The sequence below is a fragment of the Gobio gobio genome, assembly GCF_949357685.1.
Source record: "Gobio gobio genome assembly, chromosome: 1".
In the NCBI taxonomy this organism is placed as follows: domain Eukaryota; kingdom Metazoa; phylum Chordata; class Actinopteri; order Cypriniformes; family Gobionidae; genus Gobio; species Gobio gobio.
In genome coordinates, this window is record NC_137097.1 from 55,360,983 (window position 1) to 55,377,271 (window position 16,289).

The 16,289-nt window shown below is 37.8% G+C and overlaps 1 protein-coding gene across 2 annotated transcripts in view; it reads right to left on the minus strand.

Annotated features, from left to right (window-relative positions):
- Window positions 1–16,289, minus strand: part of thraa (thyroid hormone receptor alpha a) — a 51,819-nt gene that overhangs the window by 12,376 nt on the left and 23,154 nt on the right. Inside the window, exon 2 of one of the 2 annotated variants that reach the window (XM_079822905.1) lies at window positions 3,432–3,638. In XM_079822905.1, the coding sequence (XP_079679031.1) occupies window positions 3,432–3,481 (50 nt within the window). In that variant the 5' untranslated portion in view covers window positions 3,482–3,638. Of the gene's footprint in view, window positions 1–736; window positions 882–3,431; window positions 3,639–16,289 lie in introns of those variants that run through there. The other variant, XM_079822906.1, reaches the window with a different exon arrangement.

The window sequence follows — 16,289 nt, forward strand, 5'->3', positions numbered from 1 at the left end:
CCATAATTTGTCTGTCAATAGTGTTGCATCACCATGTAAAACTAACAGCAATAGATCAAACCTCAAACCGGTTTTAAGCGTTAAATTCATGTGACTACCTTCATGACTACAAAACCCCGATAAAAGACACAAGCAGCACTTTTGTGCAAGTACCTCATTTGGTATTGAACAGCAAATGTCCCCGTTTACAGTTGGAGCTCTCTAGTAGCATACAGCAAATGAACCCGACCCACCTCCATGAACCAGATAACAGTCCAGTTCATGCGAGATAATGCTTGTGTGTATGGAGCTGAACACATCGACATCGATAGTATCCATATCAATATAACTCAACATAATAATTATGAAGACTCAATAGTGTTATATTATTGATATACTGCAATGCATGAAGACTGTTAGATTACATATGACCAGAACATGACAATCTACTGAACTCAAAGCCAACAACATGACTGCAAACGTCATAAATAACTAAAAAACATTGGAAAACTTACAATCAAATGCAATTTATAAAACATCATCAGTCATGTAGGATTTGAGTTTCACACACACACACACACACACATACACACGCACGCACACAGTAATACAAAGATCTTTTGAAGCAATCTTTTCTCTCTACCCTTTTGGACAGAAGAGTATTAAGTCCTACTAACAATCTGCCCGTACATCAACAGACACAACTGAACAAACAGAAGGAATGGGTTGGATGGAAAAAGAACATTTATAATCTAACCTGTTGACATAATAGGGCTGTAAAATGTGCATGATTGCCGTCTCCCTCCTCTTGCCAAGTTGTCAGCAATCTATCTGCAGTAACAAGGACTGAGCTTGTAGAATGACACTTCTCTCACCAACCCCATCCCATCCCTCTCTCCCTCCACACACACACACACACACACATACACACACGCACTCCTCCTCCTGCCACAGCTCCTGTGCATCAGCCCTGTAAGCCCCACCTCTCCCCCATCACTTACCCTTGGCTCTCATCTTCCTCTTCACTCTCTCATTGTTTCTGCTACAGGTTGTCATTTGCACACACTCCAAATATTAAATACTAATATTCAGCATCAGGGTTTCTAGCATATTAATATATATTAATGCATAAATCATCAACAGAACTATGTTAGAGCAGGACACATTATAAATTCAATGCAAATTAAGTCAAGTACACAGAGGAGTTCAAAATACTGAGACCACTAGTTAAAGATACTAATATTTTGCATTATTCTGAATTAATATTTGTCCTTAATAATTTTTATAATAATAATAATCAAACTTATAAGCTACTGAATAAAAATATTATTAATTATTATTATTATAGATTTTCATTTATTTTTAGAATAATAATAATAATGATGATAATCATTTGTTGTTATTCATTTTTCATTTATAAACTATTTATAAAACATTTATTTGATAATAATAATAAAAAAAAATGTTTTTTGTATGTATGTATGTATATAAATATACAGTGGAAATCTGGGATATAAAATATTTGTAAAAATATAAACAAACTAAAAAAAATTAAAAAAGATTTACGATTAATTTATTGTAAAATCACTGCTTATTTACACACATCCCCTCAATAGTCTCTCTCTCTCTCTCTCTCTCTCTCTCTCTCTCTCTCTGTCTCTCTATATATATATATATGTGTGTATATATATATATACACACACACACACTATTAACAGACGTGCTATACTTCTTTGGTGGTGAACCAGTTAAAAATGAGAGTTTCTGTCTCGTGGCTTAAGCTACACGTGAGCCGATGACACATCAAAGCAAAGTCCACGGGTGGACATCAAAGTTCCACTTCCTCCTTTTTGATTCCTGCACATGCTTTCAAGGAGAGAGAGGAGTTGAGACGCTGAGAGATCAACGCGCACGCTCAAAGTGAATAAGCCTTTAAATGCTCACTCGCGCGTGCTTTCTGCTAATCAAATTATAGAGGCGTAATTAAATGGCGGGTCAAGGCAAAGCAGGGTGCAGGACAAATCTGCCTTTCAGGGAACCGTCTGAAAGTTCTCTAGCTGCATAATAATCCCACAACTGACCCACAGGGCCATAAAACTGTGTGTGAGAGTGTGTGTGGTTGTGTGCATGCAGTAACTGAAAGACTGGGGGAGGGCGAGACCATGAGGCAGCACATGTGAGAGACACGTGCTTGAAAAGCTTCAAACACACACACACACGCATACACACTCTGCCTCAGTAACACACACTGGTCACAGACAATCCACCGACTGTCGTAATGATTCAGTGTCCTGAATTGTCCCTTGCTACACAGTGGCCCCATCTGCCTTCCGTACCTCTCTCTCTTCTGCATTCTAATCTCACTCTCTATTTGTCTTGTTCCTCATCTAATCGTTTGATCTAATCATAAAACTCTTCACACATTCGGACGACTCATCAGGCACTCTGGATTAAAATCACACTCGGTTTGGTTAATACTTTCTGCTTCCTGTGCTGTATGACTCCTTCTAATGCGTTTAAACGTTGCATTGATGCTGATGTTTGAATTTATTATATACTTGAGTCTGACTGTTCAGTCAAAGCATTGAGCAGTCAAATATGTTTGCATAATGACGCTACACTCTATTATTGACCATTGTACCTGCCTGCCAATCTGGTTTTATGTCTCTCTTATCACTCCGCGGCCTATTTCATCTCACATAATAAAATAATTTCAACTCAAAACAATATTACATGTCCATTTATGTGGTAAGGTGTAAGTGTAACAATTAGAGAAAAACCCTTCTGTTTTGAATTGTTCTAATTGAGTATTTGATAATAACTGACAATTTGATCATCATAATCTTTATCATTAAAAACTCAATCATAAATATCATCGTTATTATTTGTATTAATTTAGAATTTGTCATATATATTATTATTGTTATTATTAAAGTTTCAGCATAACAATTTGAGTTAAAAGTTATATTACATAAATTTGCAAATGTAAACAAACGTACAAAATAATCTGATTATAGTTAATATGCTGGATTTTGTAGTCAACTCATCATTATTTCATAATATACTCAGGGTTTATCAAAAATAATAATAATAATATTAAAATCTGTATTAATATTTTGAAATATTTTCCATTAGGAACTAACATCTAACACTTATTCTATATAGTTAGAATAGGATAGTTCAGCCAAAAAAAACTTTCTTTCTACTGTGGAACATAAAAGTAGATGTTTTGAAGAATGTTGGTGACCAAACAGTTTTGTGACTGAGATATTTCGCAAAAAAAAAAAAAAAGTATTTTCCAGAGAAGAAAGTTATTCTGATTTGGAATGACAGCATGATTTATTAATGACAGAATGTTCATTTTTGGTAGAACGATCCCTTTAAGAGCTAATGTATTTTATAAACGGTAATCACACACACACACACACACACACACACACAGGATAACTCACCGTGTCTCATCTCCCTCTGGCAGGTTAAGCTCCTGCTCTTTGTGTTCCATTCACCTTGATTCCATCCAGCATCCAATCACACGAGACTGAGGCGGACCCGACCCTCGCCGCTTTGCTCAACATACGCAGGGTCAGTATCAGTCAACTGCTATGAGACGGGTCATGATGACATACCCCGAGCTGCCTCTAAATCAAACGTGTTTATACCTGTTTAAGAGAAAAACATAATTCACCTTCAATAATGTAATAAACAGTTCAAGCAATAAAGAGTGTCAAACTGTGAATTTCTTGAATCAAATCATTTCCATGACACATCTTCACTGCTCCTGTCCTCTAGAGGCTGCACCAAACTCCATTTGTAAAGCAGCTGTGACTCACTTTCAACACATGGTGGTGCACATGCGCATGAGATCATCATGGCTGAACTCTCACCCCCAGAGCTAAGGCCAAGCTGCTCTCATTAGTGGGAAAAGTCCAAATGATAAATGCATATCCCTAGCGCCTATGTGTTATTTTGGTGTTACTCTGATATGGCTTCATTGTGCAAGGTCAATAACTCATTTCCAAGGCAACCACTCTGCCTCTGTCTAATTATAGGAAAGCTGAACTGGGTTATTCCATAATGGCTGACCTCAGTATTTAATATTTTAGCAGTTCATTCCATCTCGGGAATAATTTACTTTTAGATTTTAGAGACTTCGTTTGTGAAGGATGTTACACTCTGTTCTGTCTCTCTCATTCATTGCACTGACATTATCATCTGCATGTCACAGCTTTAAAGGAACACGCCGACTTTAGCTTATTCACCATATCCCCCAGAGTTAGATAAGTCCATACACACCATTCTCATCTCCGTGTGTGCCATAACTCTGTCTGACGCACCCAGCGCTAGCCTAGCTTAGCACAAAGACTGGAGGTAAACGGCTCCAGCTAGCCTACTGCTCAATAAGAGACAAAATAACGGCAACATTTTCCTATTTATGTTGTGATGTGTATAGTTACATCGTGTACTAAGACCGACGGAAAATGAAAAGTTGAGATTTTCTAGGCCGATATGGCTAGTAGGAACTATACTCTCATTCCTGCGTAATAATCAAGGAACTTTGCTGGCATACCATGGGTGCAGTGGCGCAATGATATAACGCAGCAAATAGGACAATATCGGCATAATTTTGTCACTTATTGAGCAGTAGGCTAGCTGGAGCCATTTACCTCCAGTCTTTGTGCTAAGCTAGGCTAGCGGTGGATGCTTCAGACCAGAGCTGCCAACTCTCACGCTTTCGCCGTGTGACACACGGGTTTGCCTGTTTTCACACGCACTCACGCCACACATCCAATTTCTCACACAAAAAAATAAATAAATCCTATCTTGGGCAGAGACTCGTTCGTTCTTTTCAAACTCCCCGATGGTATGGCACTGATGAGCGCAACTGAACCCTAGAACGCATCTTGTGATATAGACTAGTGTCTGTGAATATTAAACCGCAAAAAGACCATTTAAATACGAATCAGATGCGCTGCTGTCCATAGATATGTATAAGTAGATGCCTCATTAGCGACTGTTTCTATGGGCCGTTTTCAAACGGTCAAAGCCGGTCGTGAACGCATTTTGTGAACGTTCAAAATGTTGCCTGTGGTCTGCAACCGTATGTTATACGCATGCATGTATGAATATCTATAGCCTATCTGCAATAGACTGAAGAAGAGGATTTTATAGGATTTAGTTTATCATTAATGGTAGATAATTCTGCATGCTAAAAAAATATAGGTTAAAGATCTTAACATTATTTTAACATCATTAATATTATCATCAGAGAACCCTACAGACTCAGCGCTCAGCTTTTAATGAAAGTAGTGAACTCATTAACAAGTTAATTGGAAATAAATCATAAACCATAAACCAATCAGCCATCAAAATAAATCAATAAAATGAGTAATAAATTAGCTTATGTGTTTAATAAACATCAATATAGACTATTTATTCAAACCAAGATTTAAATAGGCCTAATCATTAATAGGTAGCCTATTATTTGAAAACTTAAATGATCAAAAATCATCCTGTTTTGCAATTGTTTTATAAAAAAAGCTTTATAAAATGATCAACATCACATAACTGAATTTAAACAATTTTCTAGGGAATAGGAGTCAAAATGATAAATTATACATTTATTTAAAATATGATTATATATATTATTCTAGATACATTATTATTCTACATTATTTGAATGCACATAGCTTATCAATCCAACAGTTAACATTAACAACACTGCGTGTATGTGTAAGTTGTGTATAAATAGGGTTTTTTCTTTTGCATTCGTCTGAATTCGCCTTTAACTACTCTTAAATTTAGTTTAATTTAAGCACTTTATAAGACCAATGTTTGTTTTCATATAATTGCCAATCCTTAAATACTGTGTCTGAAATTCAAGAACCATGAAGCCTGTTATTAACTAACAAATGTTGTGTTTTTGTGTTCCGATCCAAACATTTTAATTGCTAAACTAGCACAATACATGAAGAACGCGTTAGCTAACATGACATTAAAAAGTTGAAAACCTGTAATATTTACCCAGCTCCTGATCTGCATCTGATACTGATTATGCCTCACTTTTAGTTATTTTTGTAATGTATTCATCTGTTTTATTGCTTGAAAAAGTTGTATTGCACTTTATTTGTTTCTGATGGACCATGTGGTGGGAGGCTTTGCATGAAGAATAATGTCCCTAACTAATCTTGTGTCGTTTTTGGCTGAACATAAATCATTAAGTGATCTTAAGAATACAATTATTCACAACATAGACTAGGTTTCAGTTAAGAATTAGTTTAATACCATTCTAATCAAAATATCAATCAACCTTAAACACTGGTCTATGAATAAGGCTTTATTGTGGTAGGCCTATAGGCAGTCATTTAGGCACAACAATAGTTTACTGGTTGAATGTTTAGATTAAGTCTAGAAGGCTCTTCAAGTCATGATGCCGAACATGAATCAGAATAAGTTCAGGTATTGCACATCTTTAGCAGATCACCCCAAAATCCACTAGAATGCAGGAAATCACATCTACTTAATCCAAAATTTCCTTGTGGCGAACCTTCAGCTATGTCTGCTTCACAGAATGTAACCAATATTATCCATCTCCATTAGGCTGCCCATATCAACGGCTTTGGGCCTCCCCACAAACCACCAGAATGCAGGGTACAACATGGGTACAACACCAAATGAATTCCAATTCTTGTTTCCAATTCCAATTCTCCAATTTTGATCTCCCCTTAAAAAAATCTCACTCCAAGGTTTTTTGATAAGTTGGCAGGTATGCTCAGACAGAGTTATGGCACACACGGAGATGAGAATAGTATGTATGGACTTATCTAACTCTGGGGGATACTGTACATAAGCTAAAGTCCCAAAAAGTCGGTGTGTTCCTTTAAGAGTCATTAAAGCTCCTTGAATGTGATTCAGTGTGATGTATGATGTCATGACTCACATAGTACCCTAAACAGGATCAGACATGAGGCACGCCCTGAGCACAAACACAGTTACCTGTTGAATCTCTTTTATTTGATAGATTCTGGCTCCTGATTGGTCAAAATAAGGGTCCAACAAAAATCTACAATAGTATAACTACATTTAGCCAATATTTTTTTCAGCAAGCAATTCTTGGACCCGTCAATGATAAATAATCAAATGACAATTACCAAAATCTACCATATGAAGTTCTAAACAAGTGAAAAATAAAGTGATATTTGTTTGATTTAATTGCTGTACAGTGTCACATATGGTTTCTGGCAAACAGACGAGGAAGATGAACATAATCAATACGAAGTTCTATTACCAATAATCCAACAGCATGGTGACCATTGAGCAACAAACACACACTTAACATAGACAATACAAGACCACGGACTGAAAACAGGCAGGAACTTAAATACACAGAGGTAAATGACAAACAGCTGTGATGATTGTAGTTAGTGTCCATGGTGACAGATTGTGGCGGGAAAATAGAACAAATGAAGACATGTGACTAATGAAAACAAACTAGATGCCCATGAAAACTAAAACAAACAAAACTATGGCCATTTTCATGGCAAGATCAATGTATTTAAAGGAAGCAAATTGTAACATACAGTAGTATGGAAAATCAACAACTGACAAACAACTCACATCATTATAACAAACATATAAGATTTTTCATTTCAATATTTGATAAAACATTTAGGATTATTCATGGTGAGACATTTAGGGTGTGTTCACACTTGTAGTTCGGTTCTCTTGCTTCTTTTGATCTGGACCAAAAAAAGTATATGTTTATTACAGGTTTGAGATCTGATGGAGGAATTTGACAATCTGTAATTCTCATAAAGAGAGCTTTCTTTGTTGCAGTATTTGTCTGTTCTTCTGGTTGATACTGAACAAATATTTTAACTGATTTTATTCAGCAATCTACTGTAGTTCCACTTTTCTAATTCAATAGTTCTGTTCAATAGCTTCTATTGTCACTCTAATGGAACAATCTGATGTGGAACAATCTCTGTGTGTGTGTGTGTGTGTGTGTGTGTGTGTGTGTGTGTGTGTGTGTGTGTGTGTGTGTGTGTGCGTGCGTGCGTGTGTGCGTGTGTGTGTGCGTGTGTGTGTGTGTGTGTGTGTGTGTGTGTGTGTGTGTGTGTGTGTTTGTGTGTTTAAACAGGCATTGCAGCAGCCTTGGCCAGAGACACATACATAACCTTCCCTCAGGAAATATATTCTTTAAATCGGATTGTTGCAACCATAGAGCCTTGAACATCTGCAGAACATCCATAAACAACTCAAATAAAACTGTATCAGTTTTAACTGTTCAATTTACTAATTTATTAACTAAATGGCTATTTGAAAAAATCTGAAACAATTTAAGTAGAAAGCAGCTTCATTCCATTGCTTTCTGAACTCATTCAAGTACAGACAGAGGACATCCATTTGTATACAGCTCATGCCCACAGTCCATATGGCTAAAACACATTTTGGCAGAAGAGGACTCTTGGGATGCCAAGGAAGTGACTAGATTTGCTAAATAAATTTGACCTCTCTCATTCCCTTCATGGTGAAGTGGACTGCTAGCTCTGCTTTCCATTTATTTTCAATGGGGAAATAAACCTAGGAGAAACAGCAAGCCAGCAACGTGTTTTTAGAAAAAGTACCTTGAGTGCAGAGTCTGTTTCTTTCAATATAATACCATGGGTATTAGTCAGGAAATGCGTGTCTGAGCAGATTGTCTAGCTACAGTAGTCGACCAGCTAAAACCATGTCAAGCGAAATGGCAGATTTGTCAAACACAATTTAAGAGAATGTTTAACACTCTACTTAATTCTGTGGCTGTTTTAAAGCACTTAACCATAAATGGCTCATTCAAAAATATTGATTGGGACACTGGGTCTCTCCCGCTCAAAAGCCAAGGACAAACGAGGGATGAGTATTGCACTAGAGATGATGGAATATGACAGAATCGAATTGAAACTCTGAACATCTGAACAAAACTTCTGCTATTAAAGCAGTAGTTCACTTTAAAGGTGCTGTATGTAAGTTTTTCATTATACTAAAGCATAAAAATACCATAAACTCCCATTGTTTTGGTTTGTGTAATACTGCACACTGCCGGTTTACCCAATAGTATTTCGACACCACAGGTTGCCAGTTGGCAGAAAACACAGCGTATTCCTGCCATGGAAGCCAGCGAACAAACAGATTCTACCTGACCTAAAAAGCCTCAGCATATTAAAACACGGATAAATTAACTCATCAACTTACAGTGCGGCTTTCATTGTCAATTGCGCTTGCTCAAGATGCGTGTCCTCAAGCTGTCAACCCAGCTGTCGAGTCTGAGGAGGAGGGGGCGGGGGAAACAACGATCTCTAATATTTTGAATTTGGACTGCAGTACCCATTTGTCAATTCTACATACCGCACCTTTAAAATGAAAATTGCACCATGATTTAACTCACCCTCGAGCCATCCTATAGGTGTATGACTTTCTTCTTTCTGATGAACTATAGACTTCAGAGTTATATGAATAAATATCCTGATGTTTCCAAGCTTTATAATGGCAGTGACGGGGGCCATTGAGTTTGAAGCTCAAAAAAGTGCATCCATCCCTCATTAACATACCCGTCTCCGGGGGGTTAATAAAGGCCTTCTGAAGCGAATCAATGGGGTTTTGTAAGAAAAATATCCATATTTAAAAACGTTATAAAGTAAAATATCTAGCTTCATCCAGGCGTAGCATAAATTCTGGTGACGAACGCAGAGGAGAGAGCAAAACAAAACGTGGTTCTCGCGAGAACTAACATATTCTCACCGGAGCGTCCGACGTCATACTCTGGAAGTCCTTCGTGAATGCGCGTACGACAGTTAGCGGAAGTTAGAGATTACAGTTTGTAAAGTTTTAAATATGGATTTTTTTTCTTACACGAACACATCGCTGTGCTTCATCAGAATGCCTTTATTAACCCCCCAGAGCCAGGACACTTTTATGATGGATAGTTGCACTTTTATGGACTTTCACTGCCATTATAAAGCTTGGAAGAGCCAGGACATTTTTTAATGTAACTCCGATTGTATTCGTCTGAAAGAAGAATGTCATATACAATGTTGGTGTTATTTTGTCACTTATTGAGCAGTAGGCTAGCTGGAGCCGTTTACCTCCAGTCTTTGTGCTAAGCTAGGATAGCGGTGGGTGCGTCAGACAGAGTTATGGCACGCACGGAGATGAGAATGGTGTGTATGGACCATAGACTGTAAAAAAATATGGACGTAGTGTCCGTGACGTCACCCATAGGATTCTGAAGAGAGTTTTGAAGCGTAAAGTATGGACGAGCTGGCCGTTGCCATCTGAGGCAAGCGAATATCTCCCAATATATAAGCTATCTCGTTGTAACCATCTCTTAGCTCTGTGTCGTGCTTGAAGAAAAATGTGGTCTCTATTTGCACTTTGAATATTGAGTACTTTGATTATGGTATTATGGTTATTATTTGCACTTAAAGGGTTAGTTCACCCAAAAATGAAAATTCTGTCATTAATTACTCACCCTCATGTCGTTGGACACCCGTAAGACCTCCGTTCATATTCGGAACACAAATGAAGATATTTTAGTTGAAAGCTGATGGCTGAGAAAGGCTTCACACAGGCCTCCATTGGCATTCAGTACATTGACACTTCCAAGATCCATGAAAGGCACTTAAAACGTCGTTACAAAGTCTATCTCACCACAGTGGCTCTACAATAATCATACAATGCGACGACAATAGTTTTTGTGCGCAAAAAAAAATCAAAATAACACCTTTATCCAACTTGTTCTTGACTTCCGTGTGCGCCTCCACGACGCATGCGCGAGAATATGACGCAGATCCGGCGTTCGGACATATGACCCAGAAGCGATTTGTTTACGAGCAGAGGAAGACGCGCGTGTCTAAGCTGTTGGATTCTACATTGATCGTGCTTTAGGTCTCGGCGTAGTGCTCAAAATGGAGCTTAAGTGTGTATTTCATCGATTCCCGAACACCGGCGCTACGTCATATTCTCGCGCATGCGTCGTGGAGGCGCACACGGAAGACAAGAACAAGTTGGATAAAGGTGTTATTTTGATTTTTTTTTGCGCACAAAAACTATTGTCGTCGCATTGTATGATTATTGTAGAGCCACTGTGGTGAGATAGACTTTGTAACGACGTTTTAAGTGCCTTTCATGGATCTTGGAAGTGTCAATGTACTGAATGCCAATGGAGGCCTGTGTGAAGCCTTTCTCAGCCATCAGCTTTCAACTAAAATATCTTCATTTGTGTTCCGAATATGAACGGAGGTCTTACGGGTGTCCAACGACATGAGGGTGAGTAATTAATGACAGAATTTTCATTTTTGGGTGAACTAACCCTTTAATATCTATGATCAGTTTGTGGGAAGGAGTTCAGTTAGGAGGTCAAAAGAAGCTCATGTGAAGTTCTGAAAAGTCAGAAGAGACAGTCATACAGGAGAGAAGCCAGTCAGTTGAGTATTGTTGTATTTTACTGTATATGATAATTCATACTCAGAAAGTAGAACTGAAATGACATTCATTACAAGATGATGAGTTAAAACATTTCAAATGCACCTGCAAACAATTTTTCTAGTCATGCATTTCATCATTGAGGATTTCTTAAAAATACTATATAAAAATCTTGTCTCGTCTCGTTCTCGTGAACCCAATCTCGTGTGTCGTCTCGTGAGATAAGTGTCCCGTCACACACCTAGTATGGACTTATCTAACTCTGGAGGATACGGTGAATAAGATAAAGTCTCAAAAAGTCAGCGTGTTCCTTTAAATTTAGGCTTTTATTCACATAAACATTCATCAACTCACACATCAGTTGAGGTTTCTATTAGATTTTGGTTCTACTAGATTTACAAAAGCAGACTAAATGAGATCAAACTGCTTCAGACATTCGTTGAGACACTCCTGGACTGGTCAACTGAAGCCATACAATGAATGAAAGAAGTCAGTTCCAGAAAGTGGTTGTGGGAATTCCCTAAAACTGAGCCATGTATTGTGCCATGTAACCACCATCATCCTCAGTTATAGGATATTGCATTAGACAAACACTGTATGTTATGCAATGGCAAGACAGAATCTTTGAATCTGATCTGCTGAAAATCAGAAAGTCTTCAGCTTTTACTTTATTTATACCAGGAGATGAAGCACAAACATGATGACAACCATCGGTTTAGCATGCCAGTCTTGTGCTACATGTAAAAATAAGGCACTTATATTAAGTTGCATTAGAAAAAAGCATTTTCTAAGTGCTTCAAATCTAAAGGTAATTGGCCACAGTGTTTAAGACGTTATTCAAACAAAAGCAGTCTGAATGCCTCTTAAAAGCCTTACAAATGAAGTCAAACAGCCTTCTTAAACCATCAAATAATCGTGTTACCGTGGTAACTGTCCTCCTATTCTGAGTATTGATGTTGCAGAATGACTATGTCAGTTACTGACAGCTGAGGTCAAGAGGGTTGAAAACAAATGAATCAAATGTGTGCTCTATCCACTCCATGTGCTCCTGTTTATTTTGTTGTCGATTGCAATTGTGTGTGTCTCCACAGTGACTGTAAGCACTGGAACACTTGAGTCAGAGCAGCATGTAACATTCACAAGGAGGCAATGTGATGAGCAGGATGAAGAATTCGATTTATCCCTGACATTGTGATTAATTAACTTGCTAGTGCAGAGCCGAGCTGACAAGAGGTGACAGAATGAGAGACTGACAACGGCAGTATGCATTCACTGTGAAACACCTCATGGCCTTCAGTCACACAATATAAGAAAGCCCCTTGAGACCCATTGCACACTCTAAAGCACGCTCTATTATGTTTTTTTGAATATCCCATTTCATGCAGTGTGTAATATAGTAGTTTGTGAATGTAAACGTTCTGCAAAGTCGTAAAGTCGAAAGTGCACGATAAATAAAAGTTATTGTCTCCCAAAAGAAAGAATCAACTCATTTTTCATTCGAATCCTACTGTTATGGTTCTTCTATGCCCCTAGAAAAGACATTTGGCCCAGCATCTGCGAACAACCTAACCAGCCCTCAAATGTTATTTTACTGACGACTGCTTCTCAAACCTCTGAGTTCAACGCGGGATTCGCAAAACGCTTGCTCTTGAAAGATAGGTCAGTACTAGGGGTGCACCGATCCGACTTTTTCAGTCCCGATACCGATACCGATGCCTGGGCTTTGTGTATCTGTCGATACCCGATACCGATCCGATATATTGTTGAATTAATAATAAACTGTATATCTTCCACCTTATACCTTCCTTGAAGAGACTAAAGGCACCAGACTTTACTAACTAAACATAACTAAGACAAAATAACAGATGTATGTAAGGTGTTGAATTCTTATTTATTTAAAAAACAATTGTGCATTCAAATCTAAAATAGAATGTAATCTAACTTCTTTAAATAAATAAAATGTAGCAGTGGAAACAAAAAACAGTGTATTGGTCAAACATACAATAGTAATCTGACAGTTACCAAACATTTTTTACACTACAGATAATTGTTTTGGTATATAATCATATCAATATTAAAAAGTAGCATTACAAATTAACAAATAGTCTAATTTTCTACCATATGCAATTTAATAAAAATTTTCAGATAGCTAATAACAACTTTGTTCTGGTTTCACCTCACTCCAGATTAAATGATTGTAGGCTAGGCCTATTTATTTTACTACACATTGTCAACAGAAATAAGATGAAATACTGTTGATAATTAAAAATAATTCTTACTACCCACTCTTGCTAAAATGGGTAAGCACACTTGTGTTCTCATTTCAGTTGCGTTCTGAGTAAATTAATAAACTGAGTTCATGAGTTCAGTGTTGGACAGATCAGTTGTTCTGGCCAGTCGTTAAAATGATTCTGTTCAAATGAGTCATTAGGTCACGAATCGGACATTAGCAGACGCGTTGTGTGCGAATCCCGTCTGTTAGAACATCGCGAAAGATGTCAACACACAGAAAACACTTCATAACTGGATATAATTTGTCTCCCGCTTATTGAAAGTATGCTTTATGTCAGCTGGTCAGAGAAGAGTCAATGTTTTTTGAGCGCAATTCACACCCAGTGATAATTCAAGGACAAAATTGTCCGAATGTGTCACGTGCAACATGGTTTCGGTCTTCCGAGCTTTTGATTTGGATTAATATGTGAAATATGAGAGCGAACACTGATTATTTTGAAGACCCAGAGAGCGCGCGCGGGGGAGGAGCTCTCAGATCGGTCTCTCTGTCACTCAGTCAGCGCAGCATCTGTTCTACATCACTCGTAAATCACAATAACTCATCAAATTAGGCTTTGGCCGTCAAAAAAATGTCAATGCAGGAAAGACCCTGACTTTGCAGTAATACCCTCGAAACAGCGACGAACTAGTTGGCGTGGCAAGCGTGAAATATCTCCTCCACACAGCCGAGTCTCTTCTAGCATGCGACACACGTGAAGCTGACGAATGATGTAGGTTCTGCTGCGACGGAAAAAAAAACACCTGGATCGGCTTGTGGATCTGTTCATTTTTCCGATCCCCGATCCAGCTATTTTGTCAGTATCGCGGCCGATATCCGATCCTAATATCGGATCGGTGCACCCCTAGTCAGTACTTGGTCAGTTTACTTGGACCAGCTTGCTCCCCAGAATCACAGCCTGTAAGTATGAATAATTATTGATGTATATATTTTCTACCGGGTGTTCAAAATACGTCGTTTTGTGTTTTATATTGTGTACGTTTCTGGCTAACTCACGTTATTGCCGTCTTACTGCCGTCTGCTCATCAGCTGTGGGCCACTATTACCTAAAACTGTGTTTCTTACTAACTAAATATAAAGGTTGGAGCAAGATTTGTTTTACAAACTTTAATGTTACATCAGTCATTCACATTAGTGCTGGGCTAACATAATTATGCACCGTTATGTGCAGTGCAATAAATTAGAAATATACACATTGGTTGTTACTGGACATGCTCTTGTTATTGCTGATGGTGAGGTATTACAGTTGCATCTCATAATGTACGTCAAAATAAGTAGTGTATCACTGAAAAACGTCCTGCTCAAGTCGTCCTTGCGATGGAGGTTTTTTGGTTGAATAAGTTCTTCCGATGTTTTATCATCGAACTCGTGGTCGGATTCAGGGTGGGAAATTAAGCCACAGTGGCTGGTGGATGCCTAATTTTACCAGTCACTTATATTTTTTACCAGCCACTTTTTCCAGAACTCAAATTTATAAAAGAAAGTGCACTAGCATAGTATGGGGTGAATTTAGGGTTGATTGTGACACTTTTTTTCCAAGTCATTTCGATGGCAAAAACTGTCAGAATCATTTGATTTTGTAAACTATCACACACACAGTACTCAAATAGCCTATAGCCTATATCTCAAACTGGCTGTCAAAGTGCAAAATGGCTACAAATTTGACATCAGAGCAAAATGTATGCAACTTAAATGAAATACTCAGGAGTCAGGATTAGTCTAATGCAGGTTAAACTCACAGCACACGCAGTGATGGAGCTCGCGAACCGCCAGTCATGAGCTGCTCACGTGAACAGTGCGCTTTGCTTTCTTTTAGTTTCATATTGTTTCATAAGCGTTTAAAAGAGGACATTTCAAGCTTTCTATACACATATTTCTCATGTCTGTGAGAAGTAGCCTATACGCTGAGTTTTGGATTATTAATGAGACACGCTCCAGTTCATGCGCAACGCAAGTGATCGCTCCCGCGCCTTCATGTCATGATTATTGTCTGCTATAGTCTATTTGCTTCTTTTTTAATAAATCCGGTATATGAAACATCGATTAAAATTAAGATACAATTTATACAAAACGGAGTTCACTTTAAAGAAAGGCTTTCTACAAAAAAAACGTAAGCATCAAAATCATTTCTGACCTATATTACGCATTTTTGTCATTTTAATTATCAATATAGCCTAGATGAAATTTAAAAATAGCATTATAATATTTAAACATGAATATGAAACAAAATACATTCTCCTGTAGTCGTTCTACATTTGTACAAAATACCACCTGCTATTGATAGACCACACTTGTGAGTTATTGACCACAGCAAAAATATATCTTGGTTTAAAACATTATCTTTTAAAATTATGTTTTTCTGAAAAATGGTACTTTCGTCCCTACTCTCCCCCTAACCAATAAAAATATGTTTTTCAATTCAATCCACCCGCCACTGTGGCTGGTATAGAAGGCAAAGTCACCCGCCACTTTGAAAAAGTACCCGCCATTGGCTGGTGGTGGGTGCTAATTTCCCCCCCTGGTCGGATTGATATTGTAAAATAGATGCCATCGTTACTGT